The sequence below is a fragment of the Metarhizium robertsii genome (genome assembly GCF_000187425.2).
Source record: "Metarhizium robertsii ARSEF 23 chromosome Unknown MAA_Scf_1, whole genome shotgun sequence".
In the NCBI taxonomy this organism is placed as follows: Eukaryota; Fungi; Ascomycota; class Sordariomycetes; order Hypocreales; family Clavicipitaceae; genus Metarhizium; species Metarhizium robertsii.
In genome coordinates, this window is record NW_011942149.1 from 817187 (window position 1) to 840313 (window position 23127).

Genomic DNA, 23127 nt, shown 5'->3' on the forward strand with positions numbered 1-23127 from the left:
ATAACGTCGGAATCGAATGGGAGGGTGGTGCTGGATCGCGCAAGGGTTGGTGAGAGAAGCCTTGGGACTCATTTGAGTCGGAAGACTTTAGGAGTGAAGTTATATCCACGTTGATGGTCGTGCTGCCTCTTGTAGCGGCACAATGTCCGTGTACAGAGGCTTGGTGTCCGCGTATGAAACCGATGTCGCCGTGGTTGATGACGCCGAACGGTGGCTCTGCCCGCGGGAGGCAGAGCAAAGGCTGGCTCTTGAGTTGGGCCAGTTTTTCTTGCTGACTGCCTAACAGGCGTCACCCGTTGGGCTTTGACACTGGCTTTGGATTCAAGGGGCTGGTCTTTTTTGGGGCGGATGGAGTCACTCAGACGATGCGGTGTACCAGCACACAGGAGGGGGCAGGCAGGGTAAACGATATGCCTAGGTGTGTCGCAGGCAGGAATGGAATCTCTCGAGTAGAGCAGTCGTGATTGATGCTGGACCTTGGGTTTCTGTGCGTGTCTGTGTATGAAGGTCTTGGTGGTCCTGTGGTTGCCGTGTCAATTTCTGGAGCGCACAGAAAAGTTCAAGTTGGCAAGTTCGAGATGGCAGTTCTGTAAGAGAAATATGGTCCAAATATAGGAAGCTGAAACGGCCGAGAGAGGAAGATGTGTGACGACAGTGTATAATGACTCAAGCTGCTACCAGGCGTCGGATGGCGAGTGCGAAGGTTCAAAGGCTTGGCAATGTGTGACGGATTGGCAGGTTGACGGATTTGACGGATTGACGATTTGACGGCCTGGATGATCGGACGGTTTATCTCGTTCTCAGGCTGGTGGCTAAGGACTGGCTGGACTGGCTGAGCAGGTATGGTGTAGTAAAGTAGAAGGGTGAAGGAAGAGGTTGTCCAAGGAGAGGAAGATGGCGAGGAAGCGCATCCGATATGTCTCGGGCTAGTCAAGGACACATCGACTCCTTGTTGATTGTGTTTATAAATGGCATTTACCCGTATGATTGGTTATGCTGGGGTTCGCTATCCACCAATAGGGTCGAGATGAGTGTAGATGAGGCAAACCAGACGCCGGGAAACGAGCCAGGACAGTCCCTAGGGCACTCCATATATACCTACCGAAGCAGGTAGGCAAGCTGGGATGGACCAAAGTATGGAGTCCGGAGTAGACGCCGGTTGGGATGGAACAAAGAAGAAGACGGCCTCACGCGTAGCGGCATGTAAGTGCGTATTGTAATGGGAGTACGTAGTAGTGCTCAAGTATGGAGTCAGGGTGCCTGGGGCCTGGGTATGCGTCGTACGTGCAATATGTCAACGGTGTGCTATATGCAATACGGGCTGGCAGTTATGGCTTTGGGCAAAGGATTGCCAAGCGGAAACAAGAAGCAACAGCGTGCAAAGAAGAAGAAGAAAAAAAAGAGAAACGTCAATCATGGTCGGATGAGGCATCAAGCAGGACAGGGCAGGACCGGACAGGGCAGACAGGGCAGGGCAGACAGGGCAGGACCAGGCAGGGGGTGTGAGCACATTGCCCACATTGCACATGTGCAGGGACGAGGCGGGCCTGCGCGGCCGGGAGCTTGCTGGTTCCAGGGTTTGCAGATGGAAGAGAGAAATGGCCTCCAAAGAGGGTCGCCGACAGGGGTCAGGAGAAAAAAGCGGCAAAAGCAACGAAGGCGGTCCAAGAGACTGGGCGTGCCGACATGGCCATTACAATACATACATAGTACACACAAACAGGCCTTGTTTGGTATGTGCAGTATTGCACGGCAAGCTCTGGACAATATGGAGCAGGGGAAAATACACATGTACATACATTGTACAATATGTACGGTGTCTAATACCTGCTCTGTTCCTCCAGCACCGACGCTGTGGCATCCGGGGTTGAGGATATCAAGTGGCAACCGGCTCTCGCTGCGTGCGCACGACCTGGTGGTTCAAGTTGGGACATGACATCGAGGGGAAACATCTTATTACCAGACATGAGTACTTAAGTACGGAGTACGGAGTACCTGGGTACCTCTCCAGCGTGCCTAGAGTGTCTGCATGCTTCTAGACGACCCGAGGTACGGAGTACTTGGCACCAGACTCGCGTCCTCCGGGAACAAGGAAGATGGCCGGCTGCAAGTTCCAAAATCGAGACAATGCCGGTGAGACGGCAGGTCACGTTGCTCCTGTCTTGTCTAGTTCCTTCCGTTCTTTCCTCTGCCGGCAAAGCAAGCAACATGGGGCAAGAGCACGAGGACCACCGGGAAGAGGGAGCAGGAATGGGCAACATTGAACAGCATGAGCGTATGTACGGTGAGAGTATGGGGTACCGGACGGCACAATACAATACCAGTGAGCGCTCAAGTCCTCACGACCCGACTCCCGGCTCCTGGCACCCAATCCCAGTCCCAGTCCCAGTCCTCGAGCTTGTCCTGGCCCTGTCAGTGTCCCGAGGCGCCGGCTATCAATACGTACATACATAATGCTCCGTACTCCGTACATGCGCAGGAAAGGAGAGGCTTGCTTGATTGCTTGCCGGCTGGGTTCCAAATGAGCTACGTCCAATATAGGGCTACCTAGCGCGACAATGCATGAGCAGCCAGAGACCAAGGAACCCGGTGTCAATGGGAAGCCATGCGTTTTTGGGGTGTATCAAGCCAGTCATGGCCCTGGGGAACGGGTCCTTGAGCATGGCACAGTGGGCGGCGGTGGGCAGTGGGTAATACGGTGGCAGCCGTTGAGCGCTTCATGCTTCCATCTTGAAGGAAGGGGCGTGTGCCAGAGGATGAAGTCAAAATAGGGGCGTGGGCCAAGCAGGGCAGCCGACTTGAAGAGCGATTGCCTGTGCGGCATGGGGGGGCATGGGGGCATTGAGGCGTCGGGACACGAGTTGACAGGCAAGCGCCGAAGAACACCCAAGACAAACCAAGACTTGACATCAACAACCGACATCTGGGCCACGCAGCCCGTTGGCCGTTGGCCGTGGGCCGTGCACCATAGACTTTTTGCAACTTGCCCTCTTGCACGGCGTTGTTGTTGGTCTTGTGCAGAAGAAAAAAAAAATGTCCCGAATGTACAATGTAGCCATGCGCCCTAGACTTGTACGAAACCCTCCAGAGTCTCCCCCCAATTCAATCCACAAATCATTGTCCTTGCCTGCATATCCAGTGGCTATATTGTATATTGATACTACTTGGCTGGCCCCCTTGATCTCTTCTGCAATATCCAGACTCACACATCATGCCAGCAATACACGCTCAGAGCGAGCGGTGTGAAGGACTGCTCAACCTCAAACGCACAAGGCCCAAGGCTTTGTATATGGGGTTCCTCAGGGAAACTTGCCGGGTCCACGGAGTGAGCGAGCGCAAATCTCGGGCCACAACTAGGCTGGGGCTACGTTCCAAACTTCTAAATCTGGCGCCTCGCAACGAGCTCATTCAATATACCAGTTTGACATTGGTCCAAGACGACTCAGGCGAACCCGTGACGTGTAAGCCAAGCTAGGCACAACCATTCTTGTGGCTTGCCACCGGTGCTGTGCTGTGCCTTGTTAATTAACTTCATTATGCTTGTGGCAGACAAATACATTCGAAAGTGTGGGTTCTGTGATGATGCTACTTTGGACATTCATGCGGAATCAGCTACTAGCACTCGCCAGCTTGGTCCAGCCCTCCCCCTTCTTTTTTTCTCAACATTAGCTCCAGATCAAGAGGCCATTCCGTATTTTCACCAACGATGAGTAGGTTTTCAGCCGACTCCGAAATTTTCCATTGACTTGACCATCCAATCCGAGGATTCTTTTATATTGCCCAACTTGAATCAAGCTGGGCAAATTGCGTCTGGTCCCTACATGTATTACACATTTTTTAAACAGCACCCACCGCGCATCGAACCCGCGGGCTACTCAGTCCTTGGTGCTGCCTTCAGCCATGACTTCCGGATGGTGGTTTGGTTGTCAGCCTAAAAGGTGCATGGCCAAATTGGCGTCGCCCCCATCACAGCCGTTGGCGATAACCGTCAGCCGCTCTCTTTCCGATGGTGGACGATGAACTCTTGGCGTATGCGCAGTGGACGATTTTATCTTGCCTTTCAGGCTCGTTGGATGCTTTCCAATGATACATAGAGTGATGATACACACGCCCCTCTGCTATCACACCAGACAACCTGCAGACGGACCCTCCGAATCCCAAACAGTTGATCCTCCAACACCCACACGCGCCAGTGTCTGCGTTGCCCGCAATGCATGCGCTTCACACGCATCAGACATGCAGCAGAAATTCCTTCTTTGACCCCGTCCTTGGACGTATTTGGTTAACTGTAAAGGTTCTCCCACTTAGACGCACGGCTGAACAGCAAGGTCGACAATTATTGTAGCAGTAGCAACGGCAGCCTGGCTCCCAGGTCCCCTCTCCAGTGTCTACTATCTAGCGTGTCCGCAAGCTCGAGTTTGATCTTGTCGTGGGTGCTGCTGCATGAATGTCGAGCAGAACAAATGCACACATGCGGTACAACTCCACTAGCTACTCATCGTCTTTCCTTTTCCAGCGCATTGTGCCTTGCAACATCTGATGCGGTGTGCAAGTTGGAGGAGTTCGTTCGCCCGCCCACTTGTGTAAGCCCGTTGGGTACCTACATCTCCAACCTTACCCGGCCTGACAAACAAGCTTGCCAACACGCCCCTCCACCCACGAATATCCCGCTACTTGAACAATGCCTAGGTTTGGGTCTCGAGGGGGGAGAAGCTGGATCCAACGCTTCTCAACGGCCGCTGGCTAAAAATTTTCTGTGTGCCCGCTGGTTGGGTCGCGTTCCTTCCCGTTCCAACATCTCAAGCTTCCACATGGTATTCTCGGGCAGCTGATCCTCGCATGCTGTTGCCAGGCCCCCTCCCTCCTTAGCGTCAATCTTCTGTTTGCATCTGGGGCTGGCGCTGAACTCCTGGGGCAAAACCAGCGACCAGTAGCTCGTTGGACAGCGCAAGGCCACGAAGTCATGCATGCCAGCACCAATGCTTCGATGCCGTACGTTTTTACTTGTGTCTTACGAGGCCTATCATCCATTTCATTCACCTGACAGGGACACGGGCAAAGAAGAAGAAAAAACTCCCGGCCGTGGAAAAAGGGGTGCGTGGCAGACGTTACATGGACTCGCCTTCCTCACAACGATCAGAGACGACGGCGTGACATTGAGCTTCGTCTCGGGGTTCAGATGGCCCTGGCCAGGGGAGGAGGTTCGCGTTGCTCCTTTTTGCCAGGGGCTTGAGTTTCGAACATGATTTGCATCATCACAAGCCGTTTGATGGTGTATCTGGCGTTTTCCGCGCCCTTTGCTGCGTTATAGGCCTTGGTCCTCCGAACAATGACTTCATGCCCGAAAAACGTATATACCCACCACCGAACCAGGGTGTGGAAAGATTCAATGGAGGCCGTCAAGGCCAAAGCACCGTGAGTGAAGCCATATCTGTGCTTACCGACTTGATGTTGCCAGTGATGGAACGTTCAAGCACTGGAAAGAGCAGCCAACTGTAGGTTTGTGGAAGAGGACAATTGTTTGTTTCCCACCGTCCTATGACGACATGAGCTCATCTGGAGGTGGGGTCATCAAGATCCCGAGCCTTCCAAGCATCTGAAGCCTCCCACCGCGGTGCTGGTGCAACAACGTCCGATTCGATGCGATGCGATGCGACACGATGCGATCCGGGAGTGTACTTGAGGAGGTGACGACCGCCACCACCCAATTCGCGTTTTGTACAAGCACTGAGTACGGGTTCGGTGGACGCTTGGGTGGCATCCTTGCTGATGAAGATCTGACCCGCCTGGCTGCAGTCACCTACATCATGTAGGCCTAGTCACGCGAGATGCATAGCACCCACTGCATCTTAGCTCATCGGCTCGTATGGAGTAGGCACGGGTTTTCTGCGTATTGTACATACATATGTAAGTCATCTACCTGCGGTGCAATCAGATAAAAAAATTTAAAATCACGGCCCCAGAGAAGCCGTGCCAGTCATTGTGTGCGACTGGATGGTCGAGAGACACCACGTACAACTTGACCCTTGGATTATGGCATTGACTCGAAATGCCACATGCCTCTCGGACTGACAAATTCAGGCTAATTTATGCATCATGCTTCAACGGCCGTGTTTCCAGACGAGGCTGGTCCATCTAGGGTTGTTGGCTAGCGGCCCTCTTCCAACTGGTATGTAGCCTAGCTGCTGTCGGTCTCTTCTTGTTGCAAGCACCGAGCCAAATGGCCAACACTGGTCCTTTCGTCATTTCTGTTACGTTGGTGACACAGCTCACACTAACACATGGTGAGTTGGCCAGGCTCCCCAAGGCCCGAACCGAACAACGGGCGAAGTTGCTCACACCTCTTGACGCGCATGACGCCGCGCTCGCCGGAAACATCCCCGACTTGTCACTGGACCAGTGTCCGAATTGGCGGTCAAAGGTTGAGTTGGCTCAAACGTCGGGCTGTCACGATGGTGGGTGCTTCGTTGGTGTACTAGCAGTCCACGTCAAGACCGGGGCTATTTCGAGCGGTTCGTTGATGGGCTGCGAACCATGATCAACCGTTCATCACGACACGCTTTCTTGCCCAAGCCACCACACCGATTTGCCCCAGCCTGACGAGCAATTAATGCAGCATTCTCATGTGCCTTGGCTGCCGGCAAGATTCTGGACGCCTGATGCAACCGTGCAAGTATCCTTTCCAGATTAGACGGCGAATGTGGGTAAGATGGTCATAATTGACATACCAAAAGCCTAGAAGGCCACATCCATAGCGGCATTGGTCCCGATCTCCTCCAAGGAAGACTCTAAATCTTGTCGTCCCGTCTTCTCTCTTTGCCCTCCACCCCTCGTTCTCCACTAGAGCCCAACAGCATCTGCGAAGGAGAAATGTGCGACACTTGAGATGCCCCATAGATGCAGACATTTGCGTCCCCTGTTAACCGTGCTGTCGGTCCACCACACAAGCCTGACTGGGCACATGGTGACAACAAAGGAGAGGTCCAGTCGTGATGCTCCATAATGAGGATTTGTGGCGTCTTTGAATTCAAGCAAGTGAGCCCAAATGGAAGGGAGCACATGCACGTTGGCAGGAACGCACGAGCCAAGTTCATCCTAACGAGGAGGAAGGAGCCACGACAGTTGGTTGGACTATGACACTGAGACATTGTGGTTGGTGCGTCTTTCTCGTTTCTCTGCATCCAATGCTTCAACGGCAGCCACCTTGGCAACCGCGGCAGGATATTTATCAAGTCCTATAACGATTATAATAATTGCCATCTCATTCCTTAGACCGAGAGGCAGAAACAAAACTACATTCTAGCCGTTTACAATGCCGTACTGTCAAGGTGCGGGCCCACGACAAACAAAAATCCGACTTAGCTTAGCACATCCCCAACAGCTTGTCTTCCTGACCGCCTGGCCGGCTGAACCGAGGACATTTAAGTACTTTGCACTTGACAGCGCAAAGAAGAAAACAATTGCGTCAAGGTTGGGTGAAATGATGGCTGAAACGCAGCTCTAGCGCCCAATTGTTAGCTTTGCGCCCCTATGACTAAATGTGGCCGGCAATAGGCAATAGTCGGTATAACTTCTGGCGATGATTCTTCACCTCACCGCCAAACAGCCCGACCATCCGTGGCTGAGGTGGTGGCCAACAAAACGGTGGTCGTTCATGTTGCTTGACGTGGAGGCCGCTGCACAAACTGCTTGATTTGATTGTGCCCCAAGACAGCCCATATCATGGCAATCATCGATTGGGCATGCTCTGCACCAACTTGGGCCACACTGATGTCCGGCGGTGAGTGTCTTGGACCTTCCCGGACTGCACGAGAGCGATCCAAGCATATTACATCAAACTTTCGGAGCAAACAAGTCTCTTTTGAGCCACTTGCTTCGTCATTGCTTCTTGCGGTGCCAGGATGGCTCAGCAAGGAACCAGGAAACCCTCGCAACCGCAGGATATTGCCCTATAATAAAGGGCCGAGTAGGCGTGCTGGAAGGAAAAAGAAAAAGAGAAAAATTCTAGCCCCCTCCCCCCGGCTGTCCATGCTGCAGCCCAGAAGTACTCCGTAAATTATTAATAACCAGCCAACTTTACCTACTGGGAGCAATTCGTTACCAAGGAAAGGGGCAAACAGTGGTAATCCAGCCCCCAAGAAAAAGCACGGCTCAACGGTTCGCAAATGACTGTTGTACCCGGTACGTATAGCGAAGGATCCATCTCCGTCCTCTGGGCCGCTGGTCCTTCGGGCAAAGGCCGAATTATATAAGCCTTATTAGCTCCTCTTTACAACCGAGGAACTGTTAGTATTAGAATGAGACCCGTCACCAGGGAACTGGTGTCGCGGCATCGTGCCGGTGGGCACACAAACTCTTGACCAAACAAACTCATGATTCCTGGTTGAGTGTTGCTTATCCGTCTACTGCATTATGGCGCAATTTTCCACCATCAAGGACGATGGCAGGCGGCTCCGGGGATGAGGAAGCGAGCCCCATTCAAAGACCTAATATTGACCGATTCCCTTGCTCGGACAGGTGCAGCGGCGCCAGAACCTAGCTGGTGGGCCACCACCCTGGATGTGATGCGCAAAATCTGCCGGCCTAGTGGTTGCTCCAGATTAATTGTGCAGCAATGATTGTCAAGCGGCTGAGCCCTGCCTGTTCCTCGATAATGATGGTTTGTCCAGCCGCATGCGTGTTTCAGTATTTGTATGGTCAGAAATGTCGAGCACCTAGCCGATTGACCATGAAAGCCATCGTGTAGGATAAAGACGATGCATGGAATCCACGATGCGGCGCGCTTTTTTGGTGGCATTTACCTCCGTTCTTAGGGTTCGGAATCGAGAACTCGTCTCCCATGCCACGCGGAATCGTTGGCCAGTGGATTGAAATATCCAGGTTCTATCGCAACATTGACCGGCATTGGTACGGCAAATGCCGACAAGGTTCAGATGAGGCAACATTGAATCGGGGCCTTATGTGAAGCCGGAAGCTAAACTGCTCTGGTAACTGCATTCGCTTTGCTCTGCGTCAACATCCTTGTCCATCCAGGCTGCCTGCGACCCGGGTTTGTGGGTTCTTGTTCGACAGGGACCCGGACAAGGACAAGTATGGCGTATGGCTCTGTCAGCTGTGAGCCGACACAAGACCTCCAAACGAACCATGGGCAAGGGTTATATCTCGCTTCGGGATATAGACTCAATCTCTTTTCCTGTGCTCTCGCAGGTGGTGGAGAGGGGTGAGATTTGTATTGCAGTATTTGATAGCAAAGGCCATGGGCTGATCTGACGTGGAGAGTCTGGGCAAAGCGGAACAGGTACCGAGCCCAGCAGAGAACCCAGGTAGCCATGCAGTCAGCCAGGGCAACGACCAGGGCGAGTGGTGCTCGATGTGAACATCAAACTCGTGGCTGACGGCTTCATTACGGAGGGCCTTGGAGGTGTGTGTGCCTGTTAACCGGGAGGGTTTGCCATGTTGGTCAGATTTCGGCCCACAGTTCTTCTCAGGGCTTGATCAGTAGGCAAGGGTCTGGAAGAAAAGATGTGGTCATTGCTTTGATGGTAAACAAGCAGGAGGCAAAATTCGGACGAGGATGTTGATGTCAGCGCTGTGATATGTTTGGCAAACATGCAGTTGCAATGACTCCCCCATGTTGCCGATATGGGGTTCCCGACGCCGGCAGCCCTGGATGGGAAATTGTAAGCATCACAATTAATAAAGAGAAGCCTGTTGCTCACCAGGATATCTCGAGCTGCCCAGTCGTCTGTGAACAAAGCAGAAGTCGCGCATGTGGCGGCATGTAGGGTATTTGAGAAAGTCTCGGGTTCTGAATTGACAAAGGTTAATTGCATCGCTCCTCGTGATGCATAATGAACTTATTAATTGTGCATAGCGTTGGAAAGTATTAGCAGGTGCCCCCTCGAGGCATTTACGTACCCGGGACTGGTCGCCTTTTGGGTAGCACTAAGGCCTAAGATGCGGTACTGGGCCAACACGTTTGAGGTATCTAGGTACCCAGTACTTTTGCTCGCGACCTCCGTTTTGAAGAACAGCATGGCTCTCACGAGGTAGGTCTCGACTTGTCTCTCACAGGCCGTTGAAAAGTCTAATGTTAAATCAGAATTCTGATATGCTGCCTTGTCAGACCCAAGTAGGCGATAATCACCAAAATAGCCCTTGGAGTCCGTAGGCACCTGCCCAGGTACATAGGTAGGTACTTTGCATGGCTCTCTGCTTTTCCAAATTTCAAGTTCCGTGTTTGAGTAAGCCTACCAGAAGAGGAAAACTTGATGCGTTCCAAACTTCTCCTCAGAACCAATTCTCGTTGAGAGGTATATCTCCGCATGAGCCCAATGCTTGCTCATTAGGCAAGTTGTTTCTAATAGTACCTTTTTCTTCCACCTTGTGTTACCCGTCGGCGGGTGTAACGCCAGCCTGTCTTTAGGTTCTCCACATTCAGAACACAACGCTCAGTTAGGTTCTGTGTAACTGCCTAATGTACGTACAGTCACAGGCAACCCCACCCCATTGTCCTAAGACACACATTCACTCACTCCAGATTACGACCGTCAGTCAGGTTCGCTGCGTGTCTCTGCGCCTCTACAGGTACGTACATGGAACTAATTGTGTGCAAGAGGCTTGATCTCAAACAAACTCTCGCCTACCGCATACTAAGCAAAGAAAGCAGCTCGGACACAGGCGACGGGTGATTGATCAACAGACCAAGGAGAGACCGTTCCCAGTTCCAAAAGAAAGCAAAAACATTGAATGCACACCATATCATACCATACCAAAATCGAACTTGAGCTGATTTACCTCACAAGATTCAAATTTCAAAACAAAAAACAAACATGGCCGATGTACCGCTGCGGGTAATTTCAGAGAACTCAGCTTCCGAACGGCGCATCACGCCATCGTGGTCCATCACCACGCTCAAAGCAAAACTCGAGCCCATCACAGGCGTACCCCCCTCCGCGCAGAAGCTCAGTCTCAATGCTTTAGGAGGGTCGGATGCCATCCACGTTGAAGCGGCAGATGAGGACAACACCCGGTTGTCCAGCTTTCCCCTGGCGCCTTACGCCGAGCTGCACGTAAGTTTTTGGTTATAGCATTTCATTTGCTCGTCAGGCAATCCGTTCATGGACCAGGGCATCAGCAAGAACACCAAAGAAGCAGAACCCTCAATGTGATGATAGTAAGGCATGATTGAACAGACGCCGCGTGCCACTTTCGGTTCTTCCTCCTCCTCCTCCTCCTCCTTCCCCCCTCCTCTTTCCTACTTGCCAGGTCCTTTTTAGGATCTGCCCTCAAATGTGTGACAAAAATGTCTCATGGGCATCCTTTCGCATGACCATCATGACAGGGGACAAATATAACTGAGTCTACGGAGTACTTGGTTTGGCAATGATTGGGGGCTGTTGCTGCCTCGGCTGGTCGTCTCCATCCTTGCTCCATTCGTCTTCTCCTCTTACCCTGATTTGCATTGAGCGAGCACGTGTTTATTTGCAGAGTTGGGCCATAGGTTCGACGGCTCACTGCGAACTTTTGGGGGCTACTAGCTCAGCACCACGGGAGCGTGGAGTTTCTTGGCAATAAAAGCAGAACAAAGGTAGCATGGAAAAGCACGGGAATCAGTTCGCTAACGGGTTTTGTCCTCATTTGACAGGTGGGGGATACCCGACCACCCGGCGCAAGGCCCAATTACACCGACACATCTGGGGTCGATAAGTACGAAATGCCCGAGGAAGAGTACGAAAAGAAGACGGACTCGGTATTGGCATGGAAAAAAGCCCAGAAACTTGGTCGTTTCGACCCAAACGCCCCAAGCCACGAGCAAGCCAGACTGGAGGCTTTGGAACAAGAGGTACGCCAGCGTGGCATTAAAGTCGGTAAGAGGTGCCGTATCGGCGGTGAGGACACTAGGCGCGGAGTAGTCAAGTATGTGGGAGAGGTGAAGGAGATCCCGAACGGCATCGGGCAATGGGTGGGTGTCCAGTTAGATGAACCGGTGGGCAAGAATGACGGCAGCATTGGCGGCTGTCGGTATTGGGGAGAACCGTCAACAATGAAGCATGGTGTGTTTGTGCGTCCAGAGCGAGTAGAGGTTGGGGAGTTTCCGCCTATGGATGATCTCGAGGACATGGAGGAGATTTAGACAACAACAGAAACAAGTCGCCAAAACCAGACACTTGCATGAGCATCCTCGACTGAGCCACCAAATCATCCGACAGTCTTGGATCTGAAAAAACTAAACATTGCGCAATGAGTTTGTGACAGCTATGGATCTAGCCTTTTCTATCCCAAAAGTACATCGGGCAGCTTCATGGTGGCAAAGTTGTCGCCCTGCCTAGGGCCTCGGGGGAACATGTTTCCATTGGATAGACGGCACAGGAAGTTGTCATCCAGACTTGGCAACCTGGATCTGCCGTCCCAAGCACCACGGGGGCGAAATCTATGACTTGGTCAGGGTTGTGAGCAGAAGATAAGAGCTGGAAACAAAACACGGTTCGCCACAATATCCCTGACAGGTATAGCTAAGCTGGTCGATCAAAGCGGCCTGGGATATTAGCTGTTTAGTGAGTGATGAGTGAAGTGTCGCGAGGTGCTAATCTGTGCCACGGATGTCACGGGTCTGACGATTCCGATCTCCCAGCGCGTTTGAGAGGCCAGCTACTTAGATTATTATGGAGGCGCCAGTACCAGTCCAAAGTACTGGGGCCCGCGTGCAAGAACTATTGTTCGGCTGGATTTCTTCCGATTACTATTAGACAGGGCTACGGAACGCGCCTCAACGCCAAGGACAGCTTTGGAAGCATTGGCAAAACATTGGCATTTGGTCACACGCATGCATGTTGTTGTAGTCACAGGGTAGCCCACTTGAAAGAAAGGAGTTTGGTACGACATGGGCATGTACAACAAGAATGAATCGCCAAGCCGGCAACTGGTTGTCAAGGACCGGGGGTTACTTTTTTTTCTTTCCCCTTTTGAAGACCAAAAAAGGTAAAATAAAAAAGACGGGTTTGCACTTTTCCGTTCTGGTTCCCCGGGTTTTGGTTCTTATTCTACTTTGAGTTTTTGGCGATCGAGCAGTACGTATGTATGGATGCTTTAGAGTTTGAACTGGCGTATCAAACAAGGGTGTTGGGTCTATGGAACAATGGAGAACGGTGTCAGAACTGCCTGATCAGTGACATGACACAGGATCCAGCAACATGCCGACCCCAAGATGGGTATTTCTGCTAAAGAAACAAGCCGAACTCGGCCACAGGGTGTCTAGGGTATGCTGGGTAGCGTGTAGGCTGATTGCCGGCGGGATTGATTGGTGGGGTTTTTCTTCCCAGCAAAAGCGGCAGCCTAAAACACGCCAGCAAGTCAATGATGTCGAGAAGGATCAGTTGCCGGGAAGCAGAACACATGGGTGGGTGGCTGAAATGGCCCAAACCCGGACGCTCCAGGGATGTGGAACTATTTGTGCGTGGTCCGCGGGCCGGGAAAGGAGGCGCGTGTATCAAGCGTGTGACAGCATCGTCCCGTCTCGAGTGCGTTGGCTCGATATGGCAAAGTCAGGAAGAGAAGAGAAGGGCGCTTGAGGCCTCCGCTTGCCAAGGCAGGAGGATTGGGCAATGGGCAATGTGACGGGCCGTTGATGGTGATACGTGGGTTTGAGATGGGATATGCAAACGTATGTAGAGCGGCCCTTTGGGCAATGCAGAACCGACCCCCTTCCAAAACTAAAAGATCTGGTACGGTTATGCACCTTGTGGCCAGGGACGCGGCGGGGTGCAAGACGAATGCGGTGTTTCTATTTTAGGAGGAAGGTTAGATCGGGCGGTGGTGAATTGCCTTTGTATCTGCAGCATCTTGTCCGTGATATTTCTTACGGCTGGGTTCGGCCGAGATGAGATGATGCCTCCCTGCTGCGTCAACCGCGTTGGCGACTTACACTGACTGCCTTTGGCGTACGTAACTTGTTCGTCCATCGTCACATGTGCCGTGATGGACGGCGCCGAGGGTGATCCACTCGCTGTGAAAGAGACGTTTGATTTGCATGAGATGATGGCCGATGACCGGAATAGTGTCCTGGGCGGGAACATTGTATCAGGCCTTGGTTGGACGGGACGGCAGAGTTTATGCGAGATTCCGTCTGTTGAGGAGAACAGCGCCGCTGTAACATGCTGAGCCCATTGTTGTGCGCTGTTTGCTTCCAGTCTGGAGTTGTTTGTGATGGATGGCCAACGAGTGCCGTCGTCGCCGTCTGTTCGCGGGTTCGTGGGCGCTTGACTGGCGCTTGGCGGGCGCTTGGCGGCGCTTGGCACGATGAGCTCATGTTGGTCGGTATATGTATGATGGTGGCCATGGTCCAACAGCAACGGCGGCCGTGGGCAACTGTCGACACTGGGGGACAAGTGACACGCTGTGAACCCTTTGGCACCAGAGACACTACTACTCCGTACGTACTTGACTACCGTTGACATGGACCCGCAACCGGCGGCCATCCCCACCACCATTTGCTCGGCGGCCGACGCCGCCCCAAGTGCATCCAACGTGGGCACTGGGCCATGTCTCAGCGTGACCCCGTCTCCGTCATCAAAACCAACAGTACTAGTGCGAACCTATTGGTTTTTCACCCTCATTTCGCTGCCGACGTCGACACCGGCCGTAAACCACGTTGCACAACCAATGTCGCTTCGCTCGACTTGAGCCCCGATGACTACGACCGGTCGCCCTCGCCGATTGTCGATGCGAGCACCCATCCGTCCATCTGCCCGTTGCCCATCGCCCGACAGTCCGGCTGTTCCGACCTTCAACGCCAGCCTCTTGAACCTGCATTTGCCCGTGACATTTTCTGGCGGCGACAAGGTGGAAATCACCCACTAAACGTACGAATGGCCATGGCCGACTGCTTGGCTGCCAGCCTTTATGGCGGTTCTTGGTTGACGCTGCTCGTCATGTTTTTTGCCATGTCGGCGGTTTCTGCGCAGGGTGACATCACCGTTGTTACGTCCGCTCAGAAGGATGTCCCAGATTGGGCGAACCCGAGCGCCCTCAATATGGCCATCACGCTTCAGCCTGGGGGGAAGCCTTCATCGTCGATGTACACTGTGATTCCCTTGACGGCGAGCGTGGGGCTCAATGGAACTGGTGTGATCCGTGGGGTGAGCGCTCGCTTTTTGAGAAGCCCTCATGGGAGACAATTCACTGCTAACTGCCTGATTTTCTAATTCTTTTCGCTCCACAGACTATCAATATCATGGGCCACCTCAAGGCAGCCAATGTTTCTTCCTACAACGACTTGTCCGGCGGTGACACCATCGCCTTCTTATCCTGCGACAAGCCTGCTTCAGACGGATTCATTGATCCCGATAAGATGCTCAGCAGACTGATGAAGGCGTCTTTAAAGGCAATCATCCTCTATACCATTGATCAAAACATCTGTCTCATCTCAAACGAGGACACTCTGCCCTATACAAGCATCTTGTCCATGGCCGACTCTGGCGAGGCGGGAGGAGTCCTGTCGTATTTGAACGGTACGCAGCCGGTAACGAGTGCTGATGCCCAGATATCTGGCAAGGCCGGGCAGCCAAACCCCAACTCTGGATCAGGCGATGGCGGGGGAAGCAATTCGGCAGTTGCTATGAGCATTTTGTATAGCATCACTGGTATCATCACCTTGCTATTCTTGGTCATCATCGCCACGGGTGCCATTCGTGCGCATCGATATCCTGAAAGATACGGGCCGCGCGGAGGACTTGGTGGACGACCTCGTCAAAGCAGGGCAAAAGGCTTGGCTCGTGCTGTGCTGGACACAATTCCGATTGTCAAATTCGGGAACCAAGAACCTGCAAAACCTGATCCAGAACTTGAGCTTGACGGTACTATGGCAGATGGACACGAAACGACATCTCACAGAGCCGTGACCAATACCGGGGAGAGCGAGCCGCCGGAAGCCAAGACTGCTGCTGCTGCTGCCGCCGCCCTCGCGGATAAGAAAGATAAAAGTGGGCAATCCTCGTCGGAGCAGGCTTCAAAAGCGCCTGACGCAGCTTCTGCTCATGCTGAAAATGAAGAAGGGGACGAGCACATTGGCTGCTCTATCTGCACAGAAGACTTTACGGTTGGCGAGGATGTGCGAGTATTGCCTTGCAACCATCAGTTCCACCCCCATTGTGTTGATCCCTGGCTTGTCAACGTTTCTGGAACGTGTCCCCTGTGGTAAGTGGACTAGCGCGGGAAATCCCTTCGTATTAGGAGTCATACTGACAATTTTCGTAGCCGTTTGGATCTTCGCCCTGGCCGGCAGAGTCCCAACGACCAGTCCTCGTCTAATCCAGAAGAAAATCTGGCGCCTCCCTTGGTTTTGGAAGGAGACGATGGCGACAGCTCTCATGCAACTCACAGTAATCGACTCAGTCGTCTGTTGGATGTTAATAGATTACGGCAGGCCGGTGTGGAAGAGCGGATAGCTGCCCTTCGACAGATGCGAGCCCACTCTGCAAACCACGAAACTCGAGAGCCGGAGACTGTGGAGGACAGACCACAAGCTTCTCGGTTGACGGACAAGCTCAAGGACAAATTCCGTATACGAACGAGATCTCAGTCCGCGAACCCATGATGGCATGGCCCCAGTATACTCTCATGATATATGTGCATGTTTTCTTCGTTCGGAATATTCGCATGGCATGAATCGCTTCGCACGCAAATGTTATAATGACTGATGGGTGTTTGCTAAAAGAATGACATCTCGCAACTCATGTAGCCGGGCTACGATAAGGCGATATAGGACCTTGATAAGGCTTTGATCTGGTAATATGATTGGCGTTGGGCTACTGACTTTCCTGGAATTACTTGCTCAAGATAGTTAAGAAGCATTGCGAGGCGTTATATTTGAGACTGGTCTAGAGGTGCCAATGATTTATTTGGTATCTTGTAGTTTAAGATAAATGTAGTCTTGTGCTGCTCCTGGGCCTGGCCTTGTGCTTGTGATGTTTCGTGTGGCGAGAACAGGTCTTCAGGGCAAATTGCCCAGAGGGCCGTGTGATTTGGAGGATGGCAATACCTAGCCTTAGACACGGAGATGACGGACTGTTGTACAGCGGCGAGGGACGCGTGTATTGGGCGATGTGGTCGGTGTGCAATGAGTCTTCAAAGGCCCTGTCTCGTCCGAATCAAGAGTCCAGCATCCCATCAATCGTGTGTCAGCTATACCAGAAAATATCAGGCAACCCCAACCCATCCACCACAGGGATGATACACACTGCTCCTGCTAAATTTATATTTGAGGATATTTGGAAGGTCCATACCGCAATCGCAATCCAAGACTGACCACTCGCCCTTACGCTTCCAGCTTCAGATCTTTATGCCTTCATCACGACAAAATCATCAATCACCTGTGCAACAACGGCCACGATTTACCAGGACACGCGAGTGTGGCCTGGTCACTTCGTTTGCTTTGTTGCCAATCCTCTTGCCTCTATTCCCTTTAAACGCTACACTTCGATTTGCCGACACAAACTTTTCAACTCGTCGATCAATGGGGATGTCGGGACGCTGAGATATTACGATTTTAACATGGCCACGAGAACAGTCCCGAGCGTCGGAGAGCCAGTTCCCACAGCAGGAAGGGTCTTGGGCTTGGTTGTTTCCCTCCTCTCGACAAGCGTGTTGACTCTGTTCCTAAGTAGGTGCCGTACTGCGTGGATGCTTGTCTGGTGCGCGTTGGTTTTGACACGGCGCAGCGCAGCGATGTTTGGCTATCCGGTCTTGGAGTCGTTTGCCCATTGTGGTGTGGCGTGAGTTTCCGTGACGCCAAAACGAATCGATTCGGGTGACTGCGCTGACCCGGACAGTGGTGTTTGCCATTTACGCGGATTCGTACATCTTTGTCTTTGCGTCGGCCATGCTGCAGCACTCCATCGGCTTGAATGCTAGCTTTAGAACCTGCGACAGCGCCATCTTGATCTGCCTCGTTTGTTATGTTACTACCAAGGTGAGAGAGCGCCTGGACACTGTCGATATTCGGTTTTCCCCTAACAGCTGAGCTAGGTTGTGAGTAGAGCTGGGACTCGAAGCCAAGTCCGCCGACGCTGACGGTTTGCAAAGTTTATATACCTCTTTCTGGTTGAAAAGGCGGTATGCTGCACAGTTGAGTGTGATTTCGGGGTCATGGATGACTGACGCGCCGCAGCACATCATTCGCGGCACGCCAAAGAAGAGAATTGGCTCGAGATTGTACATGTTCAACTCTCTAGGTATGATTGCGGTGTATCTGGCAGTCGTAATTCTCAACTTTGTATTGTACGTTGTATTGTGTGTCCTCGACATTTTGGTGCAGCGACTTACAACCATGTTAAATCTAGTCGGATAGCCAAGCTGCAGGATGGGGAATGCATCATCGGCATGAAGAGCTTTGCCATGATTCCACTCATTTCCTTCGACGCTGTTGTCAATGTATACCTGACAATCATTTTCCTCATTCCGCTCCGCAGTGAGTTCTTACCCGGTCGTTGGGGGAGGTGGTTTGCACACTCACGTTCAAATAGACCTCTACTCATACAAGAACATGCCTCGCACGCACGCAAATATGCGACTTCGAACTATTGCTTTCAGAACATTTTGTGGAGCAGTTTGCACGCTGCTAAGCAGCATAGTGTATGATGACGCTCTGAAAGATGTCTATTTCACTTGTGGTTTGGCCAAGAAGATACTGACCTTCTTAGAAACCTGTGTGCGTTAATGTCACTTGATGGTGAGCCAGGATGGGTGTGTCTGGTGAGCTGCAATTGCGACAGTAAGTTCCAGCCTCCCACTTTCCATCCAAGGCCTATTTATCCAAAGCTGAGCAACTAGTTATTTTTTCCGCTGCTGTCATCCAATGGGTTACATCCAAGGACAACATGGGTACCTCGACGGCCTCGTCAACAAACGGCGTGATCAATGGGAGAGAAGCCCTAGGTCACGAATCAATCAGGGTACTCACTCCATACGCAGCGGATTTCTCGACAGCGTCAAGTCCTGTTGACCTCTCCTTGGTAGCTTCAGCCCGGTGCTCAACGCAGGCCGACATGCACGCGGACAATGCCACAAGCGCCGGCGGCGTAATCATCACAACCACCATCGAACGGGAGACCAAGCTCGGCGGCGGCAGCAAGTCCCAAGGGAGCCCAGTGGGTATCCCGATGGGCCGCGGATACCAGGAATGCTATGCCGGTGAGGAGGGCTGTGCAACTTTCCAAGACGACCCCCAAGGAGCATACGGCTCTAGAGTGAACATCACCGCGGGCCAGCCTTAGCCCGAACCCCCTTTGGCTACAGTGGTGGGATGTCTTTGACTTTTTTGAATTCCTTCCTAAACACACTACTTGTACAAGCCACTGGAGATTGTTTGAATACATAGCTGTAAAGGGGGCGTTTTGTAACTAAGCATGTTATCGCGTCAATGAGACTGTCCATGGACTACTCCGGACCGAGTGCTCCACAGGACATTCATTCACTGTCTGTCAAGAATCCTGTCAAAGAGTAGTGCTGTCTCAGCCACCAAGACACTCCATTGTCCATGTCATCACGGCATTTTTACCCGCGTCCAGAATGTACTAGTTTCGCGGCGGGAGACATTGAAATGCCAGCCCACACTCGCGGAGCTTACTATAATGTCCGATATGAGCGGCAAGACATTTGACATTCAAACGCCAGCAAGCAAGCCACAAATCACGGCATACAATCGAGTGGAGAAAAATGCAAAGACATCAATTGTCGTGGCTCGTAAATCTATGTCCATCCCGGACTGGTGATTCCGTGGTGCAAGATACCCGGGGGGGTGTCGTAAACGAGTGAATAAGCGCATATTTAACCCGCCAAAAAAAAATCATGGGAACACAAAATGCTCGATCCTGGTGGCCACGGACTTGAGTCTCTCAGGTACGCCATGTGACATGCGAGAGTAAGTCGGCCCAATATATACATGAGAATGGAAGACTTCTTTTGTTGATCCCTTGCGCCCGGTCATGTCCCCCCCGGTGATGTATCTTGCCCTGATTTCTGTAAACCCCCCATCCCCATGGGTTTGTGCCTATCCCTTATCCGATGAGTGAAGCAAAAAGTGAACATGGAGAAAACGAAGCGGGTATCCCCTAGCGAGTGTACAAGAAGAAGAAAGAGAATAAGAGAATCGTCATTCAGTTCTTTGTTTTTTGTATCTAAGCTGAGGCGAAGATCTTGCCGACGGAGCTGAGAGACGTGGCTGATGACAGCAAGCTATTGGGCTGGATCATGAAGTACGAGTAGCCGTAGACGTAGTCGAGAGAATCGAGCTTGGGGATGGCCTTCGTCATGAAGTCATCGATCTCGGAGGCAGAGCCGGTGGGAGCAAACTCGGTCACGAAGATAGGCTTTTTACCGCAAATTACATGGGCTTCTTCGATGTGTTCGAAGAACTTGTCCAATTGCGCAGCCGGGGAGTACCAGTGAACGTTGCAGAAGTCGTATTTGCAACCCTTGGTCTCGCACTCAGAGACAAATTGCTTGAGCCAATCTCTACCCTCTCCCGGTACGTTGCTATTGGTGATGGCCGGAGCGCCAACAAGAGCCTTGCCATCGCAAGGATTCATGTACTTTACGTGGTTGGTGGCAGCGTCGGCAGCAGACATGTCGGACTGGCCTGCGTTGTCGGGTTCGTTGAAAGAGAAGACAGCCTTGGCACCGTTGGCCTTGCTGCAAGAAGTGCCCCAGCGATCAAAAAAGTCCATCTTGTTACCCCAGAGCATAGGAATGTAGCTGTAGGAGTGGTCCAGGGATCCAGGAGAGTCGCCCCAGTTGTAAGCCCAACCGCAAGCTCCAGACTTGCACTCCTTTCCGAAAAGGTTGGCAAGGTTAGGATCGTTATAAGCAAGACCACGCTTGCCAGAGAAAGGGGCTCCTTTGCTGGAACCAGAATTATCGCCGCTGCCCGAGCTGGGGGCAGGTTGAACCTGGGAGACGGAGCTGGGGGCAGGCTTAACCTGAGTGACTAAACTGGTGGGAGAGGGAGCCGGGGCCGGAGCAGAGCTGGAGAGAAGAGCCTGGAAGTTGGCAGGAGCGTCGATCTTGGGCGTGGGAGTAACGACGACGTTCTGGGAGGTGACACTGCCGTCGTTGGTCTGGGCGGTAGGCTCAGGAGCAGGAGCTCCCTCAGTTACATAGACAGTCGTGAAAACGGTGACCCAGTCGACGACATCCTGCTTCTTCTGCAGCTTGTGCCCATGTCGGTGCAAGCTAAAGGCGGATGCCTGCTCGATGGCGGCGATGGCACCAAGCAGGGCAGAAATCTTGTTGGTGTACATGGTGAAGGCGATTTGTCTATACCCAAAGTACTGCTTGTAAGGCGTTGTTGATGATGATAAGGATGAAATGCTGCTTCTTAGAAGTCGAATTGGACTTTACAGTTATCGTGTTGTTGTTGATGAAGGACGGGTTGTTACAGCGCAAACGCAACCTGATATTCTTCGGCACGGCCGTTGAAGGAGAGAAAATCTGGTGAGGCAATCTTTCAAAGATGCGAAAAGGAATGGACAAGTGCAGGTGCAAAAGCAGCAAAAGGAAGAGCTGATTTGCAAAGAGGAAAAAAAACAAACGGGTCGAAGCTAGCGACCTTGTTGCTGTTGTTCGTGCTCGAAGCAGAAAGGAAGGACAACAGAAGCGTTGCGTGTTGAAGGAATGTAAAGTACCTAGGTAGGTGACGGTGAAGAGAAGGGCAAAAGAAAATCGAAACAAAGTGGTGAGGTGGAACGAGGTAGAAATATCGGAAACTAGTTCGGGAGGGAGAAGACAATGTGCACAGTGAATGCCAACGTTGCGGCGTGGTGAGAAGGGTGTGTATGCGGAAATGGGGTGTCGGCCAGCGTGAATGATGAGTGGCTGGACTCAGGGTGCGTAAGAAGGCAGGGTGTGTGTTAATCAACGGCGGGACCTGTCCGTAGATTGGTTCCTAGATCCGCCAAACATCCAGTAAGATTGGTGGCCCAATGAACATTGAAGACGGAGGGAACGAATAGCCGCTGGCAGAACGGCACAGGCGGCACCTCAGGCGGCATCACAGACTTGTGGGCCTGTTCAGACGGTAGCACGAGTCTGGTCTGGTGGGGGAGGCACCCAGGTTCAGAAGCCTAGTGGAGACATGGACGAGCCCTGGGAGCCCACTGATGCGTCCTTTGAAGCCTGCATGTGGTGCTGGTCCCTCAAACGCCCAGAACTAACGTCTGGTCTGGTGCTACTGATGAAATCCCGTGCCTGGCAAAGGCTCAGATTCCAACGAACCACAATGCCAACGCGCCGAGGAGAGCATATGACAGGTACGGCGCCAACTGGGCGAGGTTACAGGCTTTGTTGTCTCCGTAGCACTGCATACAGGATGGAGCACGAGACCAAGAGTTGGATCATCCAACCACCGCGAGTAGCGTCGTGTCCGCATCCATGAGGCGGGCCCGTTTGTGTTCAGACGTCAACGTCCTTTTCACATGGCGTCGTAAGCCGCATTGTACAGCATCATGATTGGCAACATTGAACCAATTCGCTGTTTTGCTGCCGCTGCACATGCAAGATTGCCAGCACCGTGCCGCCAGTATAAGGACAGTTGTCTTGCTGTGTTGTGTATCGTTTAGGCGACGCAAACACGATAATTTAACGAAACGGACAGCTGCCGAACAGGCGCAGGCACATAAAGGCATTCTCCCTACGGAGTACAAGTATGCACTTAGTACTCGGTACTCCGCAAGGAAGCAGCAACAAACAAAGCCACTTGGCCCCTTTCTGCAAGGCACCAGACACCACTCCGAACCCGATGCTTATCCGCACAGTTCCAAGGTCCCCTTGGCGGAGCATTTGTCTCCAGTCTCCCTACCTCTACGTGGTGCACATGTGCTTTCTGTCGACCAAGGAGACGCCAAGATGATGCAGCAAGTGGCATACAATGGCATACATACTTACTGTACAGTACAATCATCTGTATCCTGTCTTTGCCAGAGCACACGCGGCCCCTTGTTGGATTGTGTTGTCCATCCATGTCGAGCACTATTTCTTTGGCAGGCCGGGATGCTTGGACGAGGGATGACTCTGACCCGAGCCAGAACTAGTAGTATCACGCAGCAGGGGTGCCATGCTCTGCTTCTCCATATT

The 23127-nt window shown here is 52.4% G+C and overlaps 4 protein-coding genes across 4 annotated transcripts; 3 read left to right on the forward strand and 1 right to left on the reverse strand.

Moving 5' to 3' along the window:
- Positions 1 to 10832: 10832 nt before the first annotated feature.
- MAA_07626 (Cytoskeleton-associated protein, Gly-rich domain protein) lies at positions 10833 to 12136 on the forward strand (the record flags this gene model as incomplete). Its single annotated transcript, XM_007825624.1, has 2 exons — positions 10833 to 11072; positions 11648 to 12136. 2 exons carry the CDS (start codon positions 10833 to 10835, stop codon positions 12134 to 12136), a joined length of 729 nt encoding a protein of 242 aa, XP_007823815.1.
- A 2404-nt stretch (positions 12137 to 14540) lies between these two features.
- MAA_07625 (zinc finger domain-containing protein) lies at positions 14541 to 16594 on the forward strand (the record flags this gene model as incomplete). Its single annotated transcript, XM_007825623.1, has 3 exons — positions 14541 to 15137; positions 15221 to 16194; positions 16255 to 16594. The coding sequence occupies 3 exons, from the start codon at positions 14541 to 14543 to the stop codon at positions 16592 to 16594; spliced, it is 1911 nt and encodes a 636-aa protein (XP_007823814.1).
- A 956-nt stretch (positions 16595 to 17550) lies between these two features.
- On the forward strand, positions 17551 to 19271 carry MAA_10620 (uncharacterized protein; the record flags this gene model as incomplete). Its single annotated transcript, XM_011412338.1, has 7 exons — positions 17551 to 17659; positions 17829 to 17989; positions 18038 to 18276; positions 18339 to 18466; positions 18522 to 18630; positions 18699 to 18769; positions 18829 to 19271. 7 exons carry the CDS (start codon positions 17551 to 17553, stop codon positions 19269 to 19271), a joined length of 1260 nt encoding a protein of 419 aa, XP_011410640.1.
- A 903-nt stretch (positions 19272 to 20174) lies between these two features.
- On the reverse strand, positions 20175 to 21296 carry MAA_07624 (Glycoside hydrolase, superfamily; the record flags this gene model as incomplete). The annotated part of the gene is made up of 1 exon (XM_007825622.1): positions 20175 to 21296. The coding sequence occupies one exon, from the start codon at positions 21294 to 21296 to the stop codon at positions 20175 to 20177; it is 1122 nt and encodes a 373-aa protein (XP_007823813.1).
- Positions 21297 to 23127: the final 1831 nt, after the last annotated feature.